This window comes from Sander lucioperca, chromosome 21, assembly GCF_008315115.2.
Source record: "Sander lucioperca isolate FBNREF2018 chromosome 21, SLUC_FBN_1.2, whole genome shotgun sequence".
NCBI lineage: Eukaryota > Metazoa > Chordata > Actinopteri > Perciformes > Percidae > Sander > Sander lucioperca.
The window spans coordinates 19,712,413-19,738,054 of NC_050193.1; the positions used below are offsets into that span (position 1 = coordinate 19,712,413).

Here is a 25,642-nt window from a genome sequence, read left to right on the forward strand (position 1 = left end):
TTATTGTAATCTACCAGCAATACCGAAGTTCCTGTATTTGAAAAAATACCTGGTACATTTACAGGGTTCAAACTGACACAATGGTGTGATTAATTATGAGCCAAATTGCTTTGTCGCTCTTCTGGCTGTTGTTGTATATGGTCATAGATATATACTGTATATACAGTACGTCAATATATATATATGGTGATATTTTTGCAAATGTTTCTTAAAAAATGAATGATCTCTGTCCACTGGAACGCTATGGCTTTTCATTTAAAACAATTATACTTATCAAACAGGGGAATTAGAAATAAAGGCCTGCCTCTAATAAAAGCCTGATTCAAATACAAGCCCGGTACCTTCTGCAGTTCTGGTAAAGAAAGGCCCCGGCTTTTATTTGAGGAATTACGCTAATTCTTCCTGATTCCTCCACAGAGTGGACCAGGAGAGCTCAGAGGTTCCCAGTGGTCAGTCTGCCCAGCAGCATCAAACACACCTGGACTCCATATTTATGGTCTGGACATGAACAACAACTACTTTTACATCTATTCTGTTCACAATCGTCTTCATGCTGCACTCTTCAGACCAGTCTGTCCAACATGGATCTGATGTTTGCTTCTATGATTTCAGTTTGATTTGTCATTCATATAATCTTCTGTTCCAGCTGCTGGAGGAGGAGATCGGGATGTTTGTGAAGAATGAGCTGAAGAAGATCCAGAAGGTTCTGAGTCCAGATTACCCAGAATGCTTAGAAAGTCAGAGGGAGGATGAGGAGGTGTTGGACGGTGAGGATGAAGAGCAGAGGAGGAGCAGCAGAGAGGCATTTCTGAAGATCACACTGCACTTCCTGAGGAGAATGAAGCAGGAGGAGCTGGCTGACCGTCTGCAGAGCAGTAAGAGGATTTCTCTAAAGATTTAACATGCTGGATAAATGGGACGTTTACTAATGTCTCAAGAGATGGACCAAAATATATTCATATACTCATTCTCTGAGAAATGTTGAAATATGTTTTTTGACTTAATAATCTTCTTTGTTGTGTGTTCATTCAGGAAGTCTTGCTGCAGGTGGTAGGCGTAAACTCAAAACTAACCTGCAGAAGAAGTTCCAGTGTGTGTTTGAGGGGATTGCTAAAGCAGGAAACCCAACCGTTCTGAATCAGATGTTCACAGAGATCTACATCACAGAGGGAGGGGCTGCAGAGGTCAATGATGAACATGAGGTCAGACAGATTGAAACAGCATCCAGGAAACCAGACAGACCAGATACAAGAATCAGACGAGAAGACATCTTTAAAACCCCACATGGAAGTGATGAACCAATCAGAACAGTGATGACTAAGGGAGTGGCTGGCATCGGGAAAACAGTCTTAACACAGAAGTTCACTCTGGACTGGGCTGAAGACAAAGCCAACCAGGACATCCAGTTCACATTTCCATTCACCTTCAGAGAGCTGAATGTGCTGAAAGAGGAAAAGTTCAGCTTGGTGGAACTTGTTGATCGATTCTTTAGTGAAACCAAAGAAGCAGGAATCTGCAGGTTTGAAGAGGTTGTGTTCATCTTTGACGGTCTGGATGAGTGTCGACTTCCTCTGGACTTCCTCAACACTGAGATCCTGACTGATGTTACAGAGTCCACCTCAGTGGATGTGCTTCTGACAAACCTCATCAGGGGGAAACTGCTTCCCTCTGTTCGCCTCTGGATAACCACACGACCTGCAGCAGCCAATCAGATCCCTCCTGAGTGTGTTGACATGGTGACAGAGATCAGAGGGTTCACTGACCCACAGAAGGAGGAGTACTTCAGGAAGAGATTCAGAGATGAGGAGCAGGCCAGCAGAATCATCTCCCACATCAAGACATCACGAAGCCTCCACATCATGTGCCACATCCCAGTCTTCTGCTGGATCACTGCTACAGTTCTGGAGGACGTGTCGAAGACCAGAGAGGGTGGAGAGCTGCCCAAGACCCTGACTGAGATGTACATCCACTTCCTGGTAGTTCAGTCCAAAGTGAAGAACATCAAGTATGATGGAGGAGCTGAGACGGATCCACACTGGAGTCCAGAGAGCAGGAAGATGATAGAGTCTCTGGGAAAACTGGCTTTTGAGCAGCTGCAGAAAGGCAACCTGATCTTCTATGAATCAGACCTGACAGAGTGTGGGATCGATATCAGAGCAGCCTCAAAGTACTCAGGAGTATTCACACAGATCTTTAAAGAGGAGAGAGGACTGTACCAGGACAAGGTGTTCAGCTTCATCCATCTGAGTGTTCAGGAGTTTCTGGCTGCTCTTCATGTCCATCTGACATTCACCAACTCTGGAGTCAACCTGCTGACAGAAGAACAAACAATATCATGGCGGTGGTTTCTACTTAGAAACAAACCTGAACCATCACAGTTCTATCAGAGTGCTGTGGACAAGGCCTTACAGAGTCCAAATGGACACCTGGACTTGTTCCTCCGCTTCCTCCTGGGTCTTTCACTGCAGACCAATCAGAGTCTCCTACGAGGTCTGCTGACACAGACAGGAAGTAGCTCAAAGACCAATCAGAAAACAGTTGAGTACATCAAGAAGAAGATGAGTGAGAATATGTCTGCAGAGAGAAGCATAAATCTGTTCCACTGTCTGAATGAACTGAATAATGGTTCTCTAGTGGAGCAGATCCAACGGTCCCTGAGTTCAGGAACTCTCTCCACAGATAAACTGTCTCCTGCTCAGTGGTCAGCTCTGGTCTTCATCTTACTATCATCAGAAAAAGATCTGGACGTGTTTGACCTGAAGAAATACTCTGCTTCAGAGGAGACTCTTCTGAGGCTGCTGCCAGTGGTCAAAGCCTCCAACAAAACTCTGTACGTGCACACACAACTATCCAGATTAAATAGAGTTCATCTTCATTCAGAAAAAAACAACCATTGTTTGTAATTCTTTTCTTATGTTTTGCTGATTCCTCTTCAGGCTGAGTGGCTGTAAGCTGTCAGAGAGAAGCTGTGAGGTTCTGTCATCAGTTCTCAGCTCCCAGTCCTCTAGTCTGAGAGAGGTGGACCTGAGTGACAACAACCTGCAGGATTCAGGAGTGAAGCAGCTGGTGGCTGGACTGAAGAGTCCACACTGCACACTGGAAACTCTCAGGTTAGTGTTCAGTTATTCTGAGATGTTATTTTCTTTGTATGTTAATAATTTAGTGGACTGACTAAACAAGATTAAAAGAGTGAATGAGGTTTAGAAGTCCTCTAGTCTGAGAGAGCTGACTCAGGAGCTTGTCAACATTGTAATGTCTTGGTTTACAGCACATAAACTTGACTTGGATATACAGTGAGGTCCAAATGTATTTGGACAATGACAACATTTTGTTATTTTGGCTCTGGATTTGAAAACATACAATGATTATGTGCTTATCGTGCAGACTGTCAGCTTCAACTTGAGAGTATTCACAGCTATGTTTAATGGACTATGCAGGAATTATGGCTGGACCTCATATTTAAGGGGACAAGTATTTGGACAAGAAGCTGCATCTGTTTATTTGTGTCTGCATGTATAAGTCAGAAGAGTACTAGAATATAGTTCCCAAGTAAAAGTACTGTTACTTTAATAAAGACATTTTACTCATTCAAAATACATTTGTACAAATTTAGTTAAATTCAAATAAAAAGTAGGGCAGTATAAATGTACTCTGAGTAACTGTTACTGCGTTACATTTTTAAAAGGTGAACAACATCATCAACATGACCCCTAATGTTAACTATGCTGAGGTATAATAATGTTAAGCATAACGTGATCCTTAATTTGATTGCATTGGTGTACAATAAATAAAGTCAAATCAAATGTTAAAAGAAATATTCAGACAGTGTTTTCATCAGTATTATAAAGTTGAAGTTACGTCTCTCCCCCATAAGCACCCATTAAGATTCTAGTAAGTAAGTAAAGTTACAATGTTGAGATATGTTGTGAAACAGCAAATTAAAAGACAAATCTGTGAAACTAAGCAAAAAGACAAGCTGATGAAAGGGGAAATGAGGAAAAAAATTACTAAGCCCAATGTGACAAATATGTCACATTTCAGATCCCTGCCACTACACAGGGTTATTTAAAAGAAAATCTCAGAAATGTGTTCTATGTGGTCTATTAAGTCTGTGTTATGCCCCCCATAATTTTCCTTTAAGGGGGAATAGGTCCGGGTTCTTATGGGTTAAATCTGATGTCTTCCTTATTAAAACAAACATTGTTTGTAATTGTTTTCTTATGTATTGCTGATTCCTCTTCAGGCTGAGTGGCTGTAACCTGTCAGAGAGAAGCTGTGAAGCTCTGTCCTCAGTTCTCAGCTCCCAGTCCTCTAGTCTGAGAGAGCTGGACCTGAGTAACAACAGCCTGCAGGATTCAGGAGTGAATCAGCTGTCGGCTGGACTGAAGAGTCCACACTGCACACTGGAAACCCTCAGGTTAGTGTTCAGTTATTTGAAAACCATGACCCTCTGAGCTGTTATTTTCTCTATATATGTGTTATTAAATGGACTGACTACAGGCCAACCTTTCAGAGAGAAGATGTGAAGCTCTGTCCTCAGTTCTCAGTTCTCAGCTCCCAGTCCTCTAGTCCTCTAATGACTCAGGAGCGTGGCAACAGTGTATTGTCTTGGTTCACGGTATTTTGCTAAACATCTTTGGTTCAATGAAGACAGAATCAGCAGTGCTCTATATCATTCATTTATTTTCTTAATGGACACACTAACTGAATGACTCTGCATGTACAAACCTTTCATAGTAAGACACATAACTCCACCCCCAGGTAGTCAGTTCATTGAGAACGGATGTGTTGGTGGCATGATGTCACTGTGGAGGTGCAATGGTTTCAAACACCTAATAGTTGCAACAGGGCACATTAACTGGACTTGGATATACAGTAAGGTTCATATGTATATATACTGTACAATGACACCATTTTGGTATTTGGCAATACATTTTAAATTAACTGATGTTTATGTGCTGACAGTGCAATTTCAGAGTATTCACAGTTATGTTGAATGGACTATGCAGGGACCAATGCATTTGGTCAACAGGCTGTGCATCTGTTTCTATGGGAAAGAGATCTGCCTGAACCAACACTACGCTCCATTAGTGTTGGTGACAGTCATTTTAAACAGTGGACAGCTGTATACGACTAACATGAAACATTTGAAAACATTTTTAGAGGTGTGACCTGTGTGTGTGTGTGTGTGTGTGTGTGTGTGTGTGTGTAGTCTGTCAGGCTGTCTGGTCTCAGAGGAAGGCTCTACTTCTCTGGTCTCGGCTCTGAGCTCCAACCCCTCCCATCTGAGAGTGCTGGACCTGAGCTACAATCATCCAGGAGACTCAGGAGTGAAGCTGCTGTCAGCTGGACTTAAAGATCCAAACTGGAGACTGGAAATTCTCAGGTATGGACAGACAACAGCAGCTCTCCCACTGTTTCTCTGTCCCTAACTGATGAACTCTGGTTCATGTTTAATGGAGGATCTGAGTGACGGTGTATGAAGTTGATTTTGACTTTGTTTCTTCCTGCAGGACTGACCATGGTGGACTGCAGTGGCTGAGACCTGGTCTGAGGAAGTGTGAGTGTGTTTAATGTTTGATTCATGAGAACTCAGCTGCATGTTACACTAGATTTTATAGTTTCTTGACTGAAGTACGATGACGATCAGTCAGGATCTGTTTTCTGTCAGTGTGGCTGGAAAAATCAATCAATCAATTTAAAATCCACAAACGCAACAAACTGAACAAAGTGAGCCAACAGAAATAATAAATATATTTCATTAACAGTCTATCCAACAGAAAGCTAACTTTGTTTCTTTTGACTGTTATTAAACTGGATGAAGTTTAATGAACTGTATTTGCTGATTCTTGGTATGAACATTAGCCATATTAAACCAAACACATCCACTAATACTTTAACACAATAGGAAGCCGTTATGGCAGTGACATTATTCTACATAGAAGCTTAATTAATTAAATTAATTTCCATTGTCTATGCAGCCCCCTTACATTGGGAAACACTAGGGTGAGACGAGACACCCAGCTCGTGAGACGTGAACTGCCACTGAATATTCTACATAGAGGCTTACATTGGTAAACACCGCCCTCTAGTGGAGAAAAGTTAAATTAAATTGACACGGTTGAATAGCACTATCACTGTCCCAAACTGACTTTGAGGTGGATTTACCTTCCAGTTCCTCCCTGAATGGAGAACTGGGACCAGATGTATGACACATACGCACAAATACTACAAATACTTTCACACATAAACTGTTATTTCTATAAACAGAAGGTGTACACGTCACACTGACTTCAGACCAGCGTACACATGGTTTTAGAGCCAGCTGCAGGTGATCAGGTGGAAATGGAAAACAGGCTAAGAGGCAGAATTTTAATAATAAAACATTGTTTGTTGTGATTGTGTGTTTTCAGTCTACACAGCTGTAAATATGTAAATCACCATCAGATTGATTTATAAACTGAATGAATTGTTATAACTGGATTGTTGAAGTAAAAGGTTGTTAAACATCATTCATAGCTGAATATGAAATAAAAGTTTAAATGTTTTTCTTTCAGTAATTGTCAGTAAAGTTGTTAATAAATCATCAGATGATAACCTGCAGCTGTATTGTGTCTTGTTCTCTCCATCAGATGTCTGTGAACTGGAACTGGACACAAACACAGTACACAGAAACCTCAAACTGTCTGACAACAACAGGAAGGTGACAAATGTGGGAGAGGATCAATCATATCCTGATCATCCAGACAGATTTTACTCCTGGTCTCAGCTGCTGTGTAGAGATGGTCTGACTGGTCGCTGTTACTGGGAGGTTGAGACGAGAGGAGTGGTTTATATATCAGTGAGTTACAGAGGAATCAGCAGGAGAGGAGACAGTAAAGACTGTGTGTTTGGAGGGAATGATCAGTCCTGGAGTCTGAGGTGCTATGATGAAGGTTACTTTGTCTGGCACAATAACAGAAGAACAGCCCTCACTTCCTCCTCTGTCTCTGGTAGAGTAGCAGTGTATGTGGACTGTCCTGCTGGCTCTCTGTCCTTCTACTCAGTCTCCTCTGACTCACTGATCCACCTCCACACCTTCAACACCACATTCACTCAGCCTCTCTATCCTGGGTTTATGGTCTGGTCTGGTTCCTCAGTGTCTCTGTGTCCTCTGCAGGACTGAGAGTCTCTCCTGTGGACAGAAACACTGACTGAAGATCAGCTGCTGAAATCAAAGTTCAGTCTGTTCACCATCACACACAATCTGCTCTGTGAATTCTGTCTCAGACTCAAACACTAAACATTCATTTATCTGATTTCATCTCTTTTAAACTGTTGAACTAGAAACACTTTATGATTCCTGTCATCAGCTGACTCTCTTTACCTGAGGATACACTGTGTAAAGCAAAGTGAATGTGATGTTACTTTAAGTTTTTGGTAAATCGGTGTCCATGGATAGAAGCTGTACTAAGACCTTCTCTGATATCAGATTTGTGTTGTAATGAATTTTTATATTCAAGTCAGAACAACTGAGGCTAAAATATTAAAAAAAAGACAGAAAAAACACATTCCACCTGCACCTAGCCCACCTCCAGTCTTCATCATCAACGTCATCTTCAGGTAGTGAGGTCGACAATCTCCCCCAGACCTCCCAGACCTCCCCTCCATCTCCCAAATCTCCCCTCCGTACCCCAGACCTCCCCTCCGTACCCCAGACCTCCCAGACCTCCCCTCTATCCCCCAGACCTCCCAACCATCCCATCCATTCCCCAGACCTCCCAACCATCCCCTCCATCCCCCAGACCTCCCCTCCGTACCCCAGACCTCCCAACCATCCCCTCCATCCCCCAGACCTCCCCTCCGTCCCCCAGACCACCCCTACATCCCCCAGACCTCCCAGCCATCCCCCAGACCTCCCAGCCATCCCCAAGACCTCCCAGACCTCCCCTCCGTCCCCCAAACCACCCCTCCGTCCCCCAGACCTCCCAGCCATCCCCAAGACCTCCCAGCCATCCCCTCCGTCCCCCAGACCACCCCTCCATCCCCCAGACCTCCCAACCATCCCCTCCGTCCCCCAGACCTTCCAGCCATCCCCGAGACCTCCCAACTGTCCCCCAGACCTCCCAGACATCCCCTCCGTCCCCCAGACCTCCCAACCATCCCCTCCATCCTCCAGACCTCCCAACCGTCCCCCAGACCTCCCAGCCATCCCGAGACCTCCCCTCCGTCCCCCAGACCTCCCAGACATCCCCTCCGTCCCCCAGCCCAGTGATGGTAAGAGCAGGACAACTTGCTTGAGAAGCTGGTTACTCTGTTGGAGGATCGCAGCAGCAGAGACTGCTGAAGGCCGATGAGGAGTACTCCCACTTGTAACATTTTTGTTTCTTTTCTGTTTGACGCTTTTTTCCCACTACCAACTTATACCACGAGTTTTACACTTATTCTTGGAATTCACGGTCAATAAACCTAATTATTAGATAAAAAGCAGAAATATGTTATAAAATTGAATAAAATTATAAAATAAAATTCAATGAAAGTAGTGAACTGATCCTTCTTTTTACTTGAGAAGAGGGTTAAATGGAACCATCCATGTACATTTTAGGCAATTTGGTTGAAAGAAACCCAAATTTCTGTTATAGACACTTTTTGATAATGGGTCAAATTTAACCCAAAGACTAGCCTGACCAGCCAGCCCCACATCCAGATGTTGGGTCTGGGAACTCCCCATTGGCAGGGCTCAATCCGAGGGGTGGGATAAATGGTTGTCTTTCAAATTCCCTCTGCACCAATAGGATAGCTCTCCAACCAATCAGAGCAACGCTAGTTGATAGATTCAACTTTAAACTCTGAACACGTCTTCCTTTTTTAAGAATGACCTCAGAGCCGTTCTTTGTTCTTTTCTCAAAGAAAAGCTGAACTCCAAGTCTTCCAGAGTCGCGGCCAAAGACGATTCCAGAGACCGCTGTTCACCAGCAGCAGCAGCCATAAGCCCCGCCCACCCACTCTATACACCATGTGATTGGCCTGACTAGAGTTTGGTTTTTCCAGCTCGCAAGCCAACGGAGAGTTGCTAGACGAACCTGGCTGCAAATTACATTTGCTGCTACTAGGGTGGTCTAGATTTCTAGGAAGACAACAGGAGGATTAAGATTTTTGTAAGTGCCTGTCAGTGTTGAAACGTTACCGCAACACACAGCAATATTTTTTACTGTAATACTTTTTACATTTTGCAGGACTTTTACTTTGTTTACAGAATTTTACATTGCTGTATTGTTGGTATTTTTACTTCATTGTTGTTTTTATTACTTTTACTTGAATAAAGGAGTACTTCTTCCAACACTTATTCCTGTTCATACGTTTGCTTTTTGGGGCAGCTGTGGCTCAGGTGGTTGAGTGGTCCACTGCCAGTCGGAAGGTTGGGGGTTCGATCCCTGCAGTTGAAGTGTGTTGAAGTGTCCTTGGGCAAGACACTGAACCTCAGCCACAGTGTATGAATGTGTGAATGGATTCAGTGCTATGTTAAAGAGCTTTGAGTACTCCTTAAAACTAGAAAAGCTCTATATCATTATTTACAGGTTCATTTATTTTCCCTTCTTACAGTTTACTGATAAATGTTTAATTTTCAAATCGTTATGGAATTACATTTCTTAATTAATAATTACATTTAGTTTACTGCAATTCAGTTCCAAACTAATTTCAAATTGTGCCATTCAGATTTAGTTTTTAAATGCAATTATTTAAGTTGAACAATTCAAATTTAAATGATTTAAATTCAGTTTCTAGTGACAAATATTAATACTATAATAATATAGCAAATAATCTGTGTTTTGATTACAAAATGTGTCTGTTTCCATGAGCGGAATAAAAACAATGTGAAGTGAAATATTTTTTTATTTTTTATTTTTTTACTATTGTGGAGTAAAGCGTACATTTCCCTCAGATTTATTTCAATAAAAAAAATAGAAGTATAAAGTAGCAGTAAATTGAAATACTTAAAGTACAAGTACCTTCAATTTTTTACAAAGTACAGTACTTGAGTAAATGTACTTAATAAACTACAACTGCAAACTTCTCGTTGGTACATTAGGGAATCTGCTGGGATAAAAACATCATGGAAAGTACACAGTTTTAAGAGTAGTAGAGATGGAATTAAGTTATTTGTTTAGTTTAGTTTTTCTGCTCCAAACTCCAGTTCATTATCTGGCGGTGATGGATCTATAACCTGGTTCACCAACCGCCGATAAAACCTAAAGAAGAAACATCTCGTCGCTCCTTCATTCGTGTTTAGTATTTTCCCATAGTACCTGAACGCAACACCCGACAGCGGAAAAATCCTTCATAAGAAAACATACAAAACGCTCGTAGAGGAAAGAAAATATGGATCAATAGGTTAAATATACACACGGTGTCACTGCACATGACAGATAAAGAATCACATAAACAAAACATAACACCCAAAAACAAAAAAGGGTGTATTAGTTAAAAAGTACACGTTAAGCAAAAAGGCTACAGAAAAGAAAAACGACATTTAGGAACAGCTTACAGCGTTTATAAGCCATACAAAGGACGGCTTAGAATATATCCACTTACGGTACTACAATGGATGAAATCCGTCAATATAACATCCAGTGGAAAATGTAATGACTCATTATCTCCCACAGTCCGTGAAGGCAGCAGCAGCAGCGCGCGGATAAAGAAACAATCATGGCTGACGCGGTGAGTGTTTGACACATCTGCTGCTGTTTATCTGTTTAAAACACTTAATGGGCGAATTAAGTCAAAAATAACGAGTGTAACGTTGTTGTAATTAAATCCGCTACTAGCGGAACGTGAAGAGTTTCGGTGTGAAGCCACAGAAACGGATTAAACTACCTCTAAAGTGCACATTAGCATCATTGTAGTCGGAGGTTAGCTAACCGTTACGGTAAGCCCTTCAAAATAAAAGCCTGTAGTTAGCGAGGACGAGCATTTTGTTTCTAGGATGGCGAAGGCATGTCCCGCCCTACTCTGCCTCTGATTGGCTTACCCTGACATTCTACCCTAACTCTGACCAATCCCACTCCTCTTTTTATTTTTTAAATGTATGCATTATAAATATGTAGAAAAAACGGTAATAGGTCACTTATTTTTAAGTAGATATTAAAAATATACAGAAATTTAAAAAATATACACAAAACCTACAAGTAGAAAAACAAAAAAGAACATGCCAGGTCAAAAAGAATAAAAAATAAATTAATAACAGAGCACAATCTTACAGTTTTAATGCCCTTTTTCTTTGTGAAGTAACATTAATGGTCTTAATATATATGTATATTATAGGCAAAACATTTCGTTTTTTAACACATTAAATCGAGGTTTTTCTTTTGACAGTACATTAGGAGATTGATAAATGCTAATGCCTGATCCTAACCAATCCAACCAACGTAAGCAACGAGTGCCAGCCAATCAGAGGTGGCGGAGGGCGGGACATGTCGTTCACCATCCTAGCATACACAATGTGTTTAGTTGGTCCGCTAGCTGCCTGTTGGTTTCGGTTCTAGTTTCTACTAATAAACCGGCATTATAACAACGTACACAAGGCGTGGTACTTCACAACCTGTGTGTGGATGAAAGTATAACAAGACTAGCGCCGAAATCCATTTAAAAAAACCGCTAAAAGTAACGTTAGTTTGGTTATCAACATTAAAATGTAACGTTCAGATGTCTTAGTAGTTCCACCTAAAGGTCGGTTATCTCAACCCAATGCTGTCTCACACAACAACAACAACAAGATGTTTATTAATGTTAATGATCATTTTGGAGCCTGTAGTTTGTTCTGCGTTTTACAGAATAGTGTTTCTAATATTTTGTCCACCCTGTTTATATGAAGGGAAGACTTACAGTGCTCAGCATGACTTTATGAAGCCATGCTAAATTTGACTAAAAAGAGGAATAAAAAAATCATCTTTTGGAAATTCATCTTAATGCCTTAATTAAAAAAATGAGGAAAAATCCTTTTTTGTGAATAAATAATGTATCTTACATAAATAAATGTTCTTCCTTAAAATACAGACACTTAGAAATGTCCATTATAGACAGAATAGCAGCTCAGTTGCATTGTTTTTAATCAGGGCAGCAGTTTTCAGATTATATTATGGGCTGTAATAATGTCTAAATGGTTCTCCATGTTTTCTCAGTGAGCCTTTTAAAATGATATCAGATTAGTGAACAGAATGAGCCTTTGGACCGTTGGATGAATGGTTGCTGATAATGGGTAATGTAGATATTACATTAAAGATGATATTACATTAAAGATGATATTACATTAAAGATGATATTACATTAAAGATGATATTACATTAAAGATCAGCCACTTCTGTCTACAACAGTTGAGAACCCTTTAGACATTATGTACAGGAATGGAAGTTTCTAAGTGACCCCAAACTTTTGACCGGTAGTGTATGTTATGTGTAAATCAGCTGACCTGTGTCTGTTCTGCAGGTGTCTGACAGCGAGAAGCACACACCATAGTCCATGTATTAATGCTGTACAGTGTATATATACTACCGGTCCATGTATTAATGCTGTACAGTGTATATATACTACCGGTCCATGTATTAATGCTGTACAGTGTATATATACTACCGGTCCATGTATTAATGATGTACAGTGTATATATACTACCGGTCCATGTATTAATGCTGTACAGTGTATATATACTACCGGTCCATGTATTAATGCTGTACAGTGTATATATATATTATGTGTAAATCAGCTGACCTGTGTCTGTTCTGCAGGTGTCTGACAGCGAGAAGCAGGCAGCGAAGCCGGCCCCCAAACGCAGACGCATCCTGGACCCTTCAGCCATCGTCTCTGTTCCCGTTTACTCAAACAAGGTAAACGGCCGGCGGACGCCAGAACAGTCTGGAGATGTTTGTTTGACTCTGACATCAACAGTCTGTGATGATATATACTTGATGTCTAAATAGGGCTGCTCGATTATTGAAATCACGATTATTTAACACGATTACTCGTTGACTTCTGGAAAGATGTTGCAGTTATTGAACTTAAAAACACAGTGGATAAAATTAAATAAATCAACAGGAACAAACACAACTGTGAACTTTCCCTAAATACTTTTCCTGTTTAAACTTTTTCATTCAGAACGAGAGAAATAAGAGTTTACTTGCAAAACGTAATGAGCTAAATATTAGTTTTTCTGGATTATTCTGTTTTTGTTGATCATTTGGAGCCGAAATCATAATCACGATTACATTTTGATTAATTGCACAGCCCTATCCCATAAGATATCAAAGCGATATTGTTTGTGATGATATATATAGAGGTGCAACGATGAATCAATTAATTGATTAGTTGTCAACTATTAAATTAATCGCCAACTATTTTGATAATCGATTAATTATTTCAGTCATTTTTTTATTAAAAAAAATCAGATTTCTCTGATTCCAGCTTGTTAAATGTGAATATCTTCTAGTTTCTTCTCTCCTCTGAGACAGGAAACTGAAGATCTTTGAGTTGTGGACAAAACAAGACATTTGAGGATGTCATCTTAAGCTTTTTGGGAAACACTGATCTACATTTTTCACCATGTTTTGACATTTTTATAGATCAAACAACTAATCGATTAATCAAGAAAATAATCGACAGATTAATTGACTATGAAAATAATCGTTAGTTGCAGCCCTAGATATATATTTGACGTCTGAACGTATCTGTCCATACGTGCCGCTGTGTCCTCTGTGTTCAGGTGAGCAGCAGTCTGCAGCTGAAGCCAACGGCAGAAATGTTCGCTGGAAAAGAAAACTCAGGTAAGAAACTGAGGTGCATTAGCCTGGCCCCGCCCTCCTACGTACTTCTGCTCAATGTTCTTTTCCCTTCAGTGCTCCGTCTGCGTTTACCGGTCCAATCAGTGAACAGAGGGAGTGGCTGAGAACGATGACGTTGAGGACGTGCGCTAGAAAGATGCGAGCGAAGCCATTCGGTCCGTTGTAGCAGCAACGCTGCCGAATATCCAGAAGTTAAAGCCCGGGCAAGACCAGTCTTTGCTGAGTTGTGTTGGTGGCCATGATGTTGTGGCCCTCCTCCCCACGGGGTTCAGGAACAGTTTGATTTTCCAGCTCGCTCCGTTAGTGGTGAAGGCGCTGGCTAAGGTGGCCCATCTGTAAGGAACATGCATTTATGGGATGAGCAGCAGCTCATCAAATTTGCCAAATCTTAAAAAATAAGATTTATTGCCAAAAAGCATTGTTACCACAGAGAAATAATCTACCAAACTTACTTTTTGTGCTAAGTTTATATAGTGTAGCTTGAATATAGAGGAGGCAGTCATTAGGGCTGCACAATTAATCGAACGCAACGCAGACATTTAAGTGGCACCGTAATCCGCGTTGCTATTTCGTCCGGTAGATACCGGCCACCGGTGCCCTATTGGCACCAGATTTTAACATGCGCCGTTGACGTGAACAGAAAATTGCGTTGCCTGTATCTTTTCACGGCAAACGCGCATGTTTGGAAAGCGGTCGCACAACAGCTGAAATGGCTCCTTCATAGTATCCTTCAACAGAGGAGGAATGTAGCACCACATGGATGTGGAAGCAGTTATGATTAGCCTATGTGACAATAACATTAGTTTTGGTTAAAATCAACAAATAATCGTGATAATTAATCGTGATCAGTATTAGAGGTCGACCGATATGGGTTTTCTCTGGCCGATGCCGATGCTGATCTTTAGTAATCAGGGTCAGCTGATTAATGCTGCCGATTTATTTTGGCTGATATTTGGCCGATATGTGCTAGTTTTTAAACCTCTATTTGAAAGATAAAATGTAACACTAATATACTCAGAATTTCTCAACAAAAACATTTATTGAACACTTCACCAATCTACACTTGTATACTTCAATTAAAAATGTATAATGTAAAAACATACTGTATATTGTATAAATAATGTATGAAAAATATATTAAATACACGAAACAGGTAAGTAGAAAATAAACTTTGTCAAATAAACTTTTAAATGAAAAAAATAAAGTTTAGTGCACTTAGCAGCATTTATTAAACTTCTGAGAATACAAATCTGCTTCACAGAAAGTGACGTTCTTATTAATCTCAACACTATTTCCTCCTCTATAACTCCTGTTGAATCCCATCAGACTAGAGCTCTCTGAAGTCAGTTCTTCTTCACCTGTTTGTTAGATCATTGTTCATTAGTTGAAGTGTTTCTCTGTGTTTTGGGGACCCTCCTGTTACATGTCCTGTTGTTCTCATCAGGATCTTATCTCAGCACATTTCTGTCATTCAAACAACTCTGAGTTGGAATTTAAAACTCGTCCAGCCAATTTAATAAAATTAAGGGTTTTATTCGTGCTCGAGTCCATAGATGCAGTTAATGGATACAGGCACGGAGAACTGAAGGCTCTGTTAGCAACGATTAGCTCCGTTAGCGGTTAGCTAGCTCCAGTTAGCTCCGTTATAGGAGTGGATGAGACTGCCACGGACAGGGGTAACAACCAGACTCTGATAAATGATATTCGGGGAGCTTCCACAGCGGTGTGGCCGCGGTGTTTTGTACGGTTTTATTAGTACAGTTAATCCCAAGGTAAGAACACCAGCAACATGCTACTGCTAACGGTAGCGTCTGAGCCTGAAGTGGCTGCGCGACACACGGCAAGACTTCACGAGGGGAGGGGCTGGAGCCAGCTGGTCTGGGTGCGCTGTAAAAAATGTCGCCTCTTCATGTTTTTAACACTAGGCTGCCCGCAGATGTGCCTGCCTATTAATCGCCTTGATATACTGGGATATTGGCCGATGCCGATTATGTTAAAAAATGCCAAAAATCGGCCGATAAATCGGTCGACCTCTAATCAGTATATTGATAAAAATAATCGTGATTATCATTTTGGCCATAATCGTGCAGCCCTAGCAGTCATCCTCTGGAGTCAGCCAGGATGGTCACTCACTACCCCGGTAGGGCTTGGAGGTTACTAAAGTATGACAATAGAGATTCCCACACTGAGAGGAATTTGTTAGAACCTCTTATTGTGAATCTAATCTTCTCCAGATGTAAAAACAGCTTTACACCCTTAAGCCATTGTGCTGCAGTAGGTGGGGTGCTTGATTTCCAATGTAGTAAAATTTGCCTGCGTGCCAGTAAATTGCATTTATTTTATATAAAAACGTAACGTTTGCGAAATATGTGCACCTAAGTCTTCCACAAACCTCGGGAACACGCTGGATTATGGTCTGTCGCTGCATCGATGCAGAATCCTCCACTTCTGCACCGCGATGCATCGATGCAATGATTACTAGTGTCCATTTTTATATTCCCGTGTTAAAAACTCAGAAGGAGTTGAGCTCAGCAGCAGATTTGATTGTTTGTGTCTCTGAACAGACGACGTTGCAGACGACGGTTTGTGGTCGCCGTTCTCGTCTCCGAAGCGGAGTGCAGCCGTGGTCGTCGGCCTCAGCGACTCCGAAGACGAAGTAGAACACGTGGAGAAGAAAACAGAACCGTAAGTAGTTAGAAAAATGGGTTTTAAAATCTGTAAATCTACATTTAAACGTTACCTTTACAACAGCAAAATTCAATGAATTCACATCATTCTGCACAGATCTTCTCCTGGGGCCTCATGTATAAACGTTGCCTATGCACGAAAAGCTTGCGTACGCTGGTTTTTTGTTTTTGTTTTGTGATGTCTAAAAAATTTACTTGACGTGAGAATGTGCGGGCTGTCCTCAAAGTCTTTTCTGGCTCTGTAACGTGGCGAATTCTAACTGAAAAGTGCCGAAAATCACCAAACGTTACAAAATAAAGTTTCCCTACAGTTACTGGCATACGTCTGTGACGTTGTCTATGAAAAACATAATTATATCTGCTGATAGTTCATAAAAGTCTGATCATTTATGTGGGTAATGTTTCACATCTTTCACACTGCTAACTGTTTACTTCACAGGCTACTTAACCTCTGTTAAACATGAGGACGGGAAATAAATGATAAATCCACTTAGAAAATACTTTCAGTCATCCTCTGTATTTCCCAGAGATGAAATATCTTTTTCACTGTGCAACAAAAAGATCGGCACGGAAAAATGCAATAGTGTCTGTGATTCTGTAGACATCCATGGTGCACAGGAGGCGGGACGCATGGATCCATCTCCCCAGGAACACACGCTGTGTCGGGGGGGCTAACTCATGATGTGTAATTGATCCCGTGGATGATTTGTAGACTATTAAGTGAACAAGGTGTACCCGGTCCACCAAACACTAGGCCGTCTCGACTGTCTTAATTCTGCACATATTTCTGTTACTGTAGTCCTATTTACTATTTCATTATTCCATCCATGCGTGGTGCAGCGGATCAGCTGCCGTGGAGACGCTGGCCTCACTAACCTCTCCTCCTCTGGGTCTGGTCTCCCTCACGCTGGACTCAGTTTCTCTGAGCGTACTAACACTTAGAAAATAAATGGCATTACATCAGTGAGTTCAAACTGCTTATTGTGGTAATGTGGACTGACACTGAGATGCATGTTGTTCTGTAACTGGTGTGGTGCTGCCACTATTCTCTTGATTTGCACTTCAACATTAGACTTTATGTATTTATTCCTGCCATGGTTCGGTGCATTCACCGCCCGGTCACCATTTGCCACTCTGGGCATTTTGCTTATCCGAGATGACAAACCTCCAAACAGAAAAATGTTTCTCGCCTCCACCTCCGTGATCGGCACCTCAACCTCAGTCGGTGAAGGTTTTCCCGTCTGCAGCGGGATAACCCGTTGTGATTGGACAAAGAATGACGTCGGGGGCGCATTCATAGTAATTTCCATATTAATTTACGGGAGGAGGCAAGGCGGGGTCGGTGGCTCGTTCACGTGCGCTCAATTTCACGTTGATTGTGATGTATAAAGGAAAGGTGTGCAGGACCTGGCGTACGCCCGGTTTTATACATGTGAATATTTCTGTGCGTAGGTACTTTTCAAGTTCTGGCTGTACACCATCTTCTGGTATGAAAGCGGTGCAGTCTTTTATATATGAGGCCCTGGTGATTCTTCACTCCTTCTTTCAGGGGTGTTATCATAATAAGCAGTCAAACCTTTAAGATTAACTTAACATGAATTTATTTTCTCACCTTTGTTTCAGAGCAGCCATGCGCTGCCCGTCTCCTCCGCAGAGTCCGGTCCAGAAACAGTCCAGACAGGCCCAACGGAAGATCAGGTGAGTCTGGATCCTTCCCTCGGTTGCAGTTTTTACCGAATAAGTAGATTAGATTCAACTTTATTGTCATTGTGCAGAGTACAAGTACAAAGACGACAAAATGCAGTTTGCATCTAATAGTGATAGACCGATTTTATCGGCATTGGCCAATACGCGGCTGCTGTGTTCGCCGATAGTTTTTTCCCGCCATTATTTACAGACAGACATCCACAGGCAGCTCTGTGTTGCTGGAGACGCTGCACACATCCATATGATGCACATTGCACACAACATTTGGGTCATATGAATGTAAGATGATTGCAGAAGTGACACTGATCTGTGTTTTTGTTTATTATTTTTAAAGAAATGGCAGAGCAGATTCCCAAAACAAATCCAGTGTGGCAGGGTTTACATTGTTATGATGTAAATTGAAGGAGCAAAAGCAGTATCGGCTCCAAATATCGCCTCAAGAAAATCGGCAGCCGTATCGGTCATCAGCTAAGGCTGATGAAAAAAAAACGGTATCGGCACTAAATAATCCATATCGGTCGATCCCTAGCGTCTAACCAGAAGTGCAAAAATGCAGAAAAGTGCAATGTGATATACAAAGTAAAGACAGGTGGTGCATAGGCAGGACAAGAAATATAGTGCAGTGTTATAAGAGCAGAATAAATATGGCTATGTAATATGAACAATGTATGAACAACATGTTCAGAAATGTGCAGTGTGGTAGCAGTGACATTATACTAGTAGTAAGAATAATATAGATATAGATATATGCAGTGTATTAGCAGAATATATAATAAGAAAAACAGAATAAATATGGATATTCTGTATGAACCATATAGACAGATATATACAGTATGTACAGCTATGTGCAGTGTGGTAACAAGTACATATAGAAGTTATGATAATACTAATGATTGTGGAACTCTTTGGATAATGATTTAAAGGGTAATATCAATACCTTTCAGTTCAAAAAAATATCTTCTCTCTCTGTCTTTTCTCTGTAAAATTTACTGACCGACAGTCTGTCTGTTTTATATCTATAGTCTATATGTTTGTTTTTGTTAGATTTTGAATATTATTTTTTGGGCATTTTAGTCCGTTATTGACAGGACAGCTGAAGACTTGAAAGGGGAGGGGGGGGATGACATGCAGCAAAGGGCCACAGGGCGGAGTCTAACCCGCGGCCGCTGCGTCGAGGAGTAAACCTCTATATATGGGCGCCCGCTCTTCCAGCTGAGCTAACCGGGCGCCCTATCTATATGTTTGTTGTCTCATCTGAGAAAGGGGGGCTTGTAAAATAAGATTTTTTGGCTCCACCCAGCTCCTTCTGATCGTGGATATGTAACGTAATATAGCAGATCATTCATGTTTGGATTATAAAATGTGTCTGTTTCCATGAGCGGAATAAACAACCAGTCCTTCCAGAAAAAAAAAACTTTTTTGTGATAGTTTTGGGCTAAAATCCTTGATTATGCGGCACGTTTTCTTAAAAAATGTGATGGAATATGCGGGATATTTATGCAATTTTATGCGATGAAATTGCGGGAACTTTTTAAAACTGGTTTCATCGTGGCTTCATCGCGGGGTTTGCAGCTTTTCGATGATGTTCACGTCGCGTAATTACGTCACTTCATAACGTTCCCATGGCAACAGGGGAAATTGCTGCTCTTGTTTGAAGTAAACGCAACATTTTTCAACTTTCTGCTAAGATATATGGGACTTTTTTGCAACAAAAATGCGGGGATTATGAAATCATGCAAGCCCTGCATATTTTGCGCGGAAATCTGCAATTTATGTGGCGAAAGTGCGGCGTATTTGAAAAAATGCGCCCCCCCCGAAATAAATATGCAGACTTTGGCTGATTATGCATTGAATTATGAGATCACATGATCACGTTTTTCTGGAGGGATTGAACAACAATATGAATGTGAACTTATATAAACAGCAGAATTCATGGAACTCAAAGGGGTTTTACGACCAAACTACAGAAAAGCTTGTGTGTGTGTTTGTCGTTCTCAGCGAGATTGACCGGAAGCTCCGGGCGGTGAACTACCTCCTGTCTCCCGAACCTCAGGACAGAAGCTGCAGAAGCTCCAGAAACTCCAGAAGCTGCAACGACGACGTCATCATCATGAGCCCTGACGATGACGGCGTCATGAACCCCGACTCGGGGCTCCAGGATTCTCCGTACAGCTCGTTGGTCCGGGAGATTCCCCTCAAGATCCGCTGCCGAACGGACGTCCACAAGATCCAGGTTCAGTCGGTACGTACGCAGAGACCACGCTCTAAAAAACACTGTCCAGATACGTGCAGTAGTAGACGAGGAGTACGTAGACGTGCACACCGATGTTCCACTATTATTCAGGCTACATTTACACCGCTATGTTTTGGGTTTTAAGCGTTAAGTTTTGAGCCCAAAGTGGAGGCAGCGTGGAGACTCTCTAGGGCTGTCAATCGATTAAAAAATGTAATCGAATTAATTACGTACTCCTGTGATTAATTAATCTAAATTAATCGCATACATAATTTTTGCCCGGTGCCTCAAGGGTGCCTGAAACGGAAACAAAAGAATGGCTTGTTATTGCTAAGGCCATGTGGTCAAAATTAAATGATTTAATAATAATGTATAACAATAACAATAACTTATTTCACTAGTAAACTGCTGTTGAATGACAAAAACAACCACCAGATGGGAAAGGGCATTTAAGAATAACTTTGAATTCACCACGAGGCTGTAAATTACCAGTTTCATTGAACGCACCGTCTGTGTTTTTCCGACAGCAGCAGCTGCAGATTGTTACATCCCGGTGTTGAATCCTCTACAGTAAAACACAGTCACACTTTACACCGTTTAACGTTAGCTGTCAGCATTTTAACCGTGTTTAATCCAGCTACTAGCTAGCGGTAGGCTAACGTTAGCTGCTGTTGAGTATAGTGTTAACTAGCTAGCAGTAGGCTAACGTTAGCTGCTGTAGAGTATAGTGTTAACTAGCTAGCAGTAGGCTAACGTTAGCTGCTGTAGAGTATAGTGTTAACTAGCTAGCAGTAGGCTAACGTTAGCTGCTGTAGAGTATAGTGTTAACTAGCTAGCGGTAGGCTAACGTTAGCTGCTGTTGAGTATAGTGTTAACTAGCTAGCAGTAGGCTAACGTTAGCTGCTGTTGAGTATAGTGTTAACTAGCTAGCAGTAGGCTAACGTTAGCTGCTGTTGAGTATAGTGTTAACTAGCGTCAGATGCAGCGGTGTTTGTGTTGCCTGTATCGTCTTCAGAGCATCAGAGAGAAGAGCAGACATATCAGTGGCACTGGAATGAGGCGCCAAAATCCGCGTTGCTATTCGGTCTGGTAGATACCAGAATCTTCGGGGAAAAAGATGAAGTCCCAATAAGTCTCGTGTTCCTTTAACAAGTGGTTTTCTGTGTTTCTAGTCGACGCCGTTGAGTGAAGTGGTGACCCAGCTGTCCGGCATCCTTAGCGTTCCTCCTCCTCGCCTGCTGCTGTTGAGGGAGGACGTGGAGCTTCCAACGCACTCAACCGTCGGCGAGCTCGGCCTCGGCATCGCTGACATCATCGGTGGGTCACGTGACATACGCAGACGCTAGTTCTTCCCTTCACTAGTAAACTGTTCTCCTCACGATGCTTGAAGAGAGAGCGTGACGGTTGGTTCTTAATCCCGGAAACAGACCCTTCTTATCAAGGTTTTTGTGGAGCTTTCAGCCACATCTCATGGCCTTCCTCAGCAGATGGAGTCTGCTCAGTTTTCATTGAAATGGTTTAGTCGTTATCACGCAAACAAAGTCTGGAATTTCAGCTAACCCTCATGTTGGCCTCGGGTCCCGTTCTCAAAACTTCTAGAAGAGAAATATGGGTTTCTTTTTAACCAAATTACCCAAATCGTTAAGTACAATTGCAAGGACTTGATCGCTACTTTCATTGAATTTTGGGTATTCAATTTTATATCGTTTGAAAAAACTGAAATGGGTTTAAAACTTTCATTTAAGACTAGGGCTAAACGATTAATCGCCAAATTTCTATAGTTAATCACGATTAATCGCATGTTTCATCACATGACTACAATTCTATTATTTTGCAATTCAGAACAGTTTTTAAGTCCATATTAACAATGGAAAGCCATTCTTACCAGTGGATCTTAACTGGGAATCAAATGAATGCAAAGAAAGTTACTTTATGAACTTGACTTTAAGATTTCTAATTGTGAATGTGTGAATCTGTCATTATTGAACCATTCCTCCAAGTCCCTAACCTAACTGAGATGTAACACTAACACTCTGCTGATACAGCACAAACTAAATGGTCCAAAAACCAGACGCCACAGCAGGACATTGGTAACCTTTACGTTTCTCTAATAAGGAATGTAACAGTTCTCCTGGACAGAAAAGGGGGGACAATGTCCCAAATGACAAAAACAGTCAAAAAACGATACAAACAACCCAGTCCTAAAACCGTATGCTGATATCCAGAGTCCATCTAGTGTTTAGTAACTCCTAAATAATGTTGATTCCTCTCTGACGTCCAGTGATCACGGTTAATGAGACAGAGTTTGGACTCTGCAGCAGTTCCAGTGTGGCTGCTTCCTCCGTGTCCTACAGGCTGTGTGGTGAAACTACTGTCCCCCTCCACAACTTTTTAAAAGTAAACTTTCCATTCAGAATCTTATTGGCGTCCATTTCGGCGTCTCGCGCTCGCCATCCACCCAAAACGTAACGTTAGCCTCCTACTCTCTGGCCGGCTCCAAGCCCAAACTAGTGCAGCGTGCTGTTGTGTAGTTTCCGGTCTAGCTAGATCCGGTGGGCTGTTGTAGTTTTTCAGAGCGTGAAGGTTGGTTCTTAATCCCGGAAACAGACCCTTCTTATCAAGGTTTTTGTGGAGCTTTCAGCCACATCTCATGGCCTTCCTCAGCAGATGGAGTCTGCTCAGTTTTCATTGAAATGGTTTAGCCATCAGAGGGCACCAAATCATTGTCCTACAACATCACTCAGCTGCAGCTCTGTGATGGCTACAAACTGACAGAGTAATGATTGGTGGTTTCATGTAGTGCTCTACGCAGACTGAATATGTCAATATTTAGGCCGGTTTGGTCAGCAATCCTACAACTAACACTAACCCTTAGGGCTCCTACACACTGGCTGCGTGGCATGAGTGTATCAGCTGCGTGGCGTGAGCGTGTCAGCTGCGTGGCGTGAGCGTTTGTATTTCAGCTCCCATGGTAACCGGTTAGAGCGTGCACGCTGCCTGCGTAACACGCACGTCTCAGGCGCGGCTCGAGTCTCAGAAAACGCATGCATGCTAGAAATAGGACCGACACCTATTTTTCACGCCAGCGTGTTGGAAGGGTTTCCAGACAACATAGAATAGGAAAAGATGTTTATATGTCATTTAGACACAAATACATTTAATAAATGACATGTTGATGTTTGAAAAGGTTTTGACATAAATGCAGATATAAATGTCATTTAAAAAAATAATCAATTTTCTAATATTGCACCTGTCATGTGAACGAAATATTCTGTATCCTATGTTGCCGTCAATCCTGCTGACGTTGTCTCTGCTGTAATCAGATCAGAATATATTTATGTTTATATTTATGAGAAACATCCATGTGTCCAGACAAGGCTAGCAGCAGCAGCGCCGCGTCAGACACCTTTCTGGTGTGGAAAGACATAGAAAACGCCACGCAGCTGACACGCCACGCTCACGCCACCAGTGTGTAGCCGGCCTAAGCATTTTAACCATTTCTCAATAACTTTTAGCTAATCATTGAACTGTTAAGTCATTACATTTAGTTGCCTGTGTAAACTTCTTAAAGGTCCAATGTCTACCTACTACCACAGTCTGATCTGACCACATTCATACTGGAAGCTGCCCAGTACTACCACAGTCTGATCTGACCACATTCATACTGGAAGCTGCCCAGTACTACCACAGTCTGATCTGATCACATTCATACTGGAAGCTGCCCAGTACTACCACAGTCTGATCTGCTGCCACTGAGCGGGTTAAGTGGTGGTAATGAGGGAGGGACAAGCACTGCTTTCACTTTCCCCACCCAGATTTTATCCTGTCTGTATGGTTGCTGACTGCCCGAATGTGTGAAACATCCAAATCAAATACACTTAATACCTTTTACTTTAAAATTGCTATATATGTCAGAGGTCGCACACCTCTGCAACTAGGGGTTAAGTGCCTTGCTTGTGGACACATTGGTTGATGTATCACAGTGGGAATCGAACCCACATCTCCCACACCAAAGGCATGTGTCATATCCACTGCTCCATCATCACGCCTAGATAGTAGTCTTCACTACAGACATACGAATCTAGACAGACCTAAATGTAAACTGCAACTTGATTGGTTGGCGGTAAGTGACTGTAGTTTGTTGTGCAGAGTGTGTGGTGATGGCAGCGGAGGACCAGAGGGGGGGACAGCAGCAGCAGGGTGACTGTAACTGACTGTAGTTTGTTGTGCAGAGTGCGTGGTGATGGCAGCGGAGGACCAGAGGGGAGACAGCAGCAGCAGCAGCAGCAGCAGGATGACTGTGAGGCTGCAGAGCAAAGACAGAGACTCCTCTCAGGAGTTCTCCCTGCACAGAGTTCGTACCTCTTCTCCTCCTTCACTCCGTTGGTTTTAGCATCAAGACACCATGTAACTGTGTGTGTGTGTGTGTGTGTGTGTGTGTGTGTGTGTGTGTGTGTGTGTGTGTGTGTGTCTGTGTCTGTGTCTGTCTATCTACCAGGACGCCCCGCTGGGCTCCGTCTTCTCCCAGTACCTGTCCCGGATGTCCCCCGGCTCTCAGAAGAAGGTCCGCTTCCACTTCGACGGCTGCAAAGTGACTCCGGGCCAGACGCCGGCTCAGCTGGACATGGAGGACGGAGACATCATCGAAGTTTGGATTTAGGTCCATGACAGCCTCCATTATTCTAGAAGACATGTAAAACCACTGGTTGGTAGTTCAGTTACTTTGTTTGTAAAAGTCACTTTATTTGTAAATGTTGAAAATACAATAATCACATTAAATGTTTAGAAACTATTTTTAAAACATACACAAGCCCTTAAATCAATGTACTATTGTAAACTTATTTAAATGTTTTTGTGACCTTTTTTACTGTTATGAGAAATAATAAAGAGTAGAAATGACTGTAAGAAAACTCTGAGGTAATATTAAGGGACAATTTATGCTTCTGCGTTAAATCTACGCACACACACACAGACACACAATCCCCACACACACTCCACGTACACACACACACAGACACACACTCCACGCACACATGCGCACACACATACCCTTCACCATACCCCCACATCATCACATACCCTTCACCATACCTAGAGATTGGCATGGGGTACTTTCCATAAAATCATCTCTCAATGCAAATCATACCAGCTATTAGACTAACTGACATAAAACCATGTTAATCTCTAGGTATGGTGAAGGGTATGTG

At 42.0% G+C, this 25,642-nt stretch overlaps 2 protein-coding genes across 2 annotated transcripts; both read left to right on the forward strand.

Moving 5' to 3' along the window:
- The first annotated feature begins 838 nt into the window (after positions 1-838).
- LOC116060873 (NLR family CARD domain-containing protein 3-like) lies at positions 839-7,233 on the forward strand. Its single transcript, XM_035996542.1, has 6 exons — positions 839-875; positions 1,033-2,830; positions 4,244-4,417; positions 5,213-5,386; positions 5,514-5,560; positions 6,633-7,233. The coding sequence occupies exons 1-6, from the start codon at positions 839-841 to the stop codon at positions 7,163-7,165; spliced, it is 2,763 nt and encodes a 920-aa protein (XP_035852435.1). The 3' UTR covers positions 7,166-7,233.
- A 3,388-nt stretch (positions 7,234-10,621) lies between these two features.
- Positions 10,622-25,209, forward strand: LOC116060865 (nuclear factor of activated T cells 2 interacting protein). The gene is made up of 9 exons (XM_031314625.2): positions 10,622-10,698; positions 12,759-12,857; positions 13,730-13,790; positions 16,373-16,493; positions 18,119-18,193; positions 20,201-20,444; positions 21,608-21,752; positions 24,668-24,789; positions 24,934-25,209. Exons 1-9 carry the CDS (start codon positions 10,687-10,689, stop codon positions 25,093-25,095), a joined length of 1,041 nt encoding a protein of 346 aa, XP_031170485.1. The 5' UTR covers positions 10,622-10,686; the 3' UTR covers positions 25,096-25,209.
- Positions 25,210-25,642: the final 433 nt, after the last annotated feature.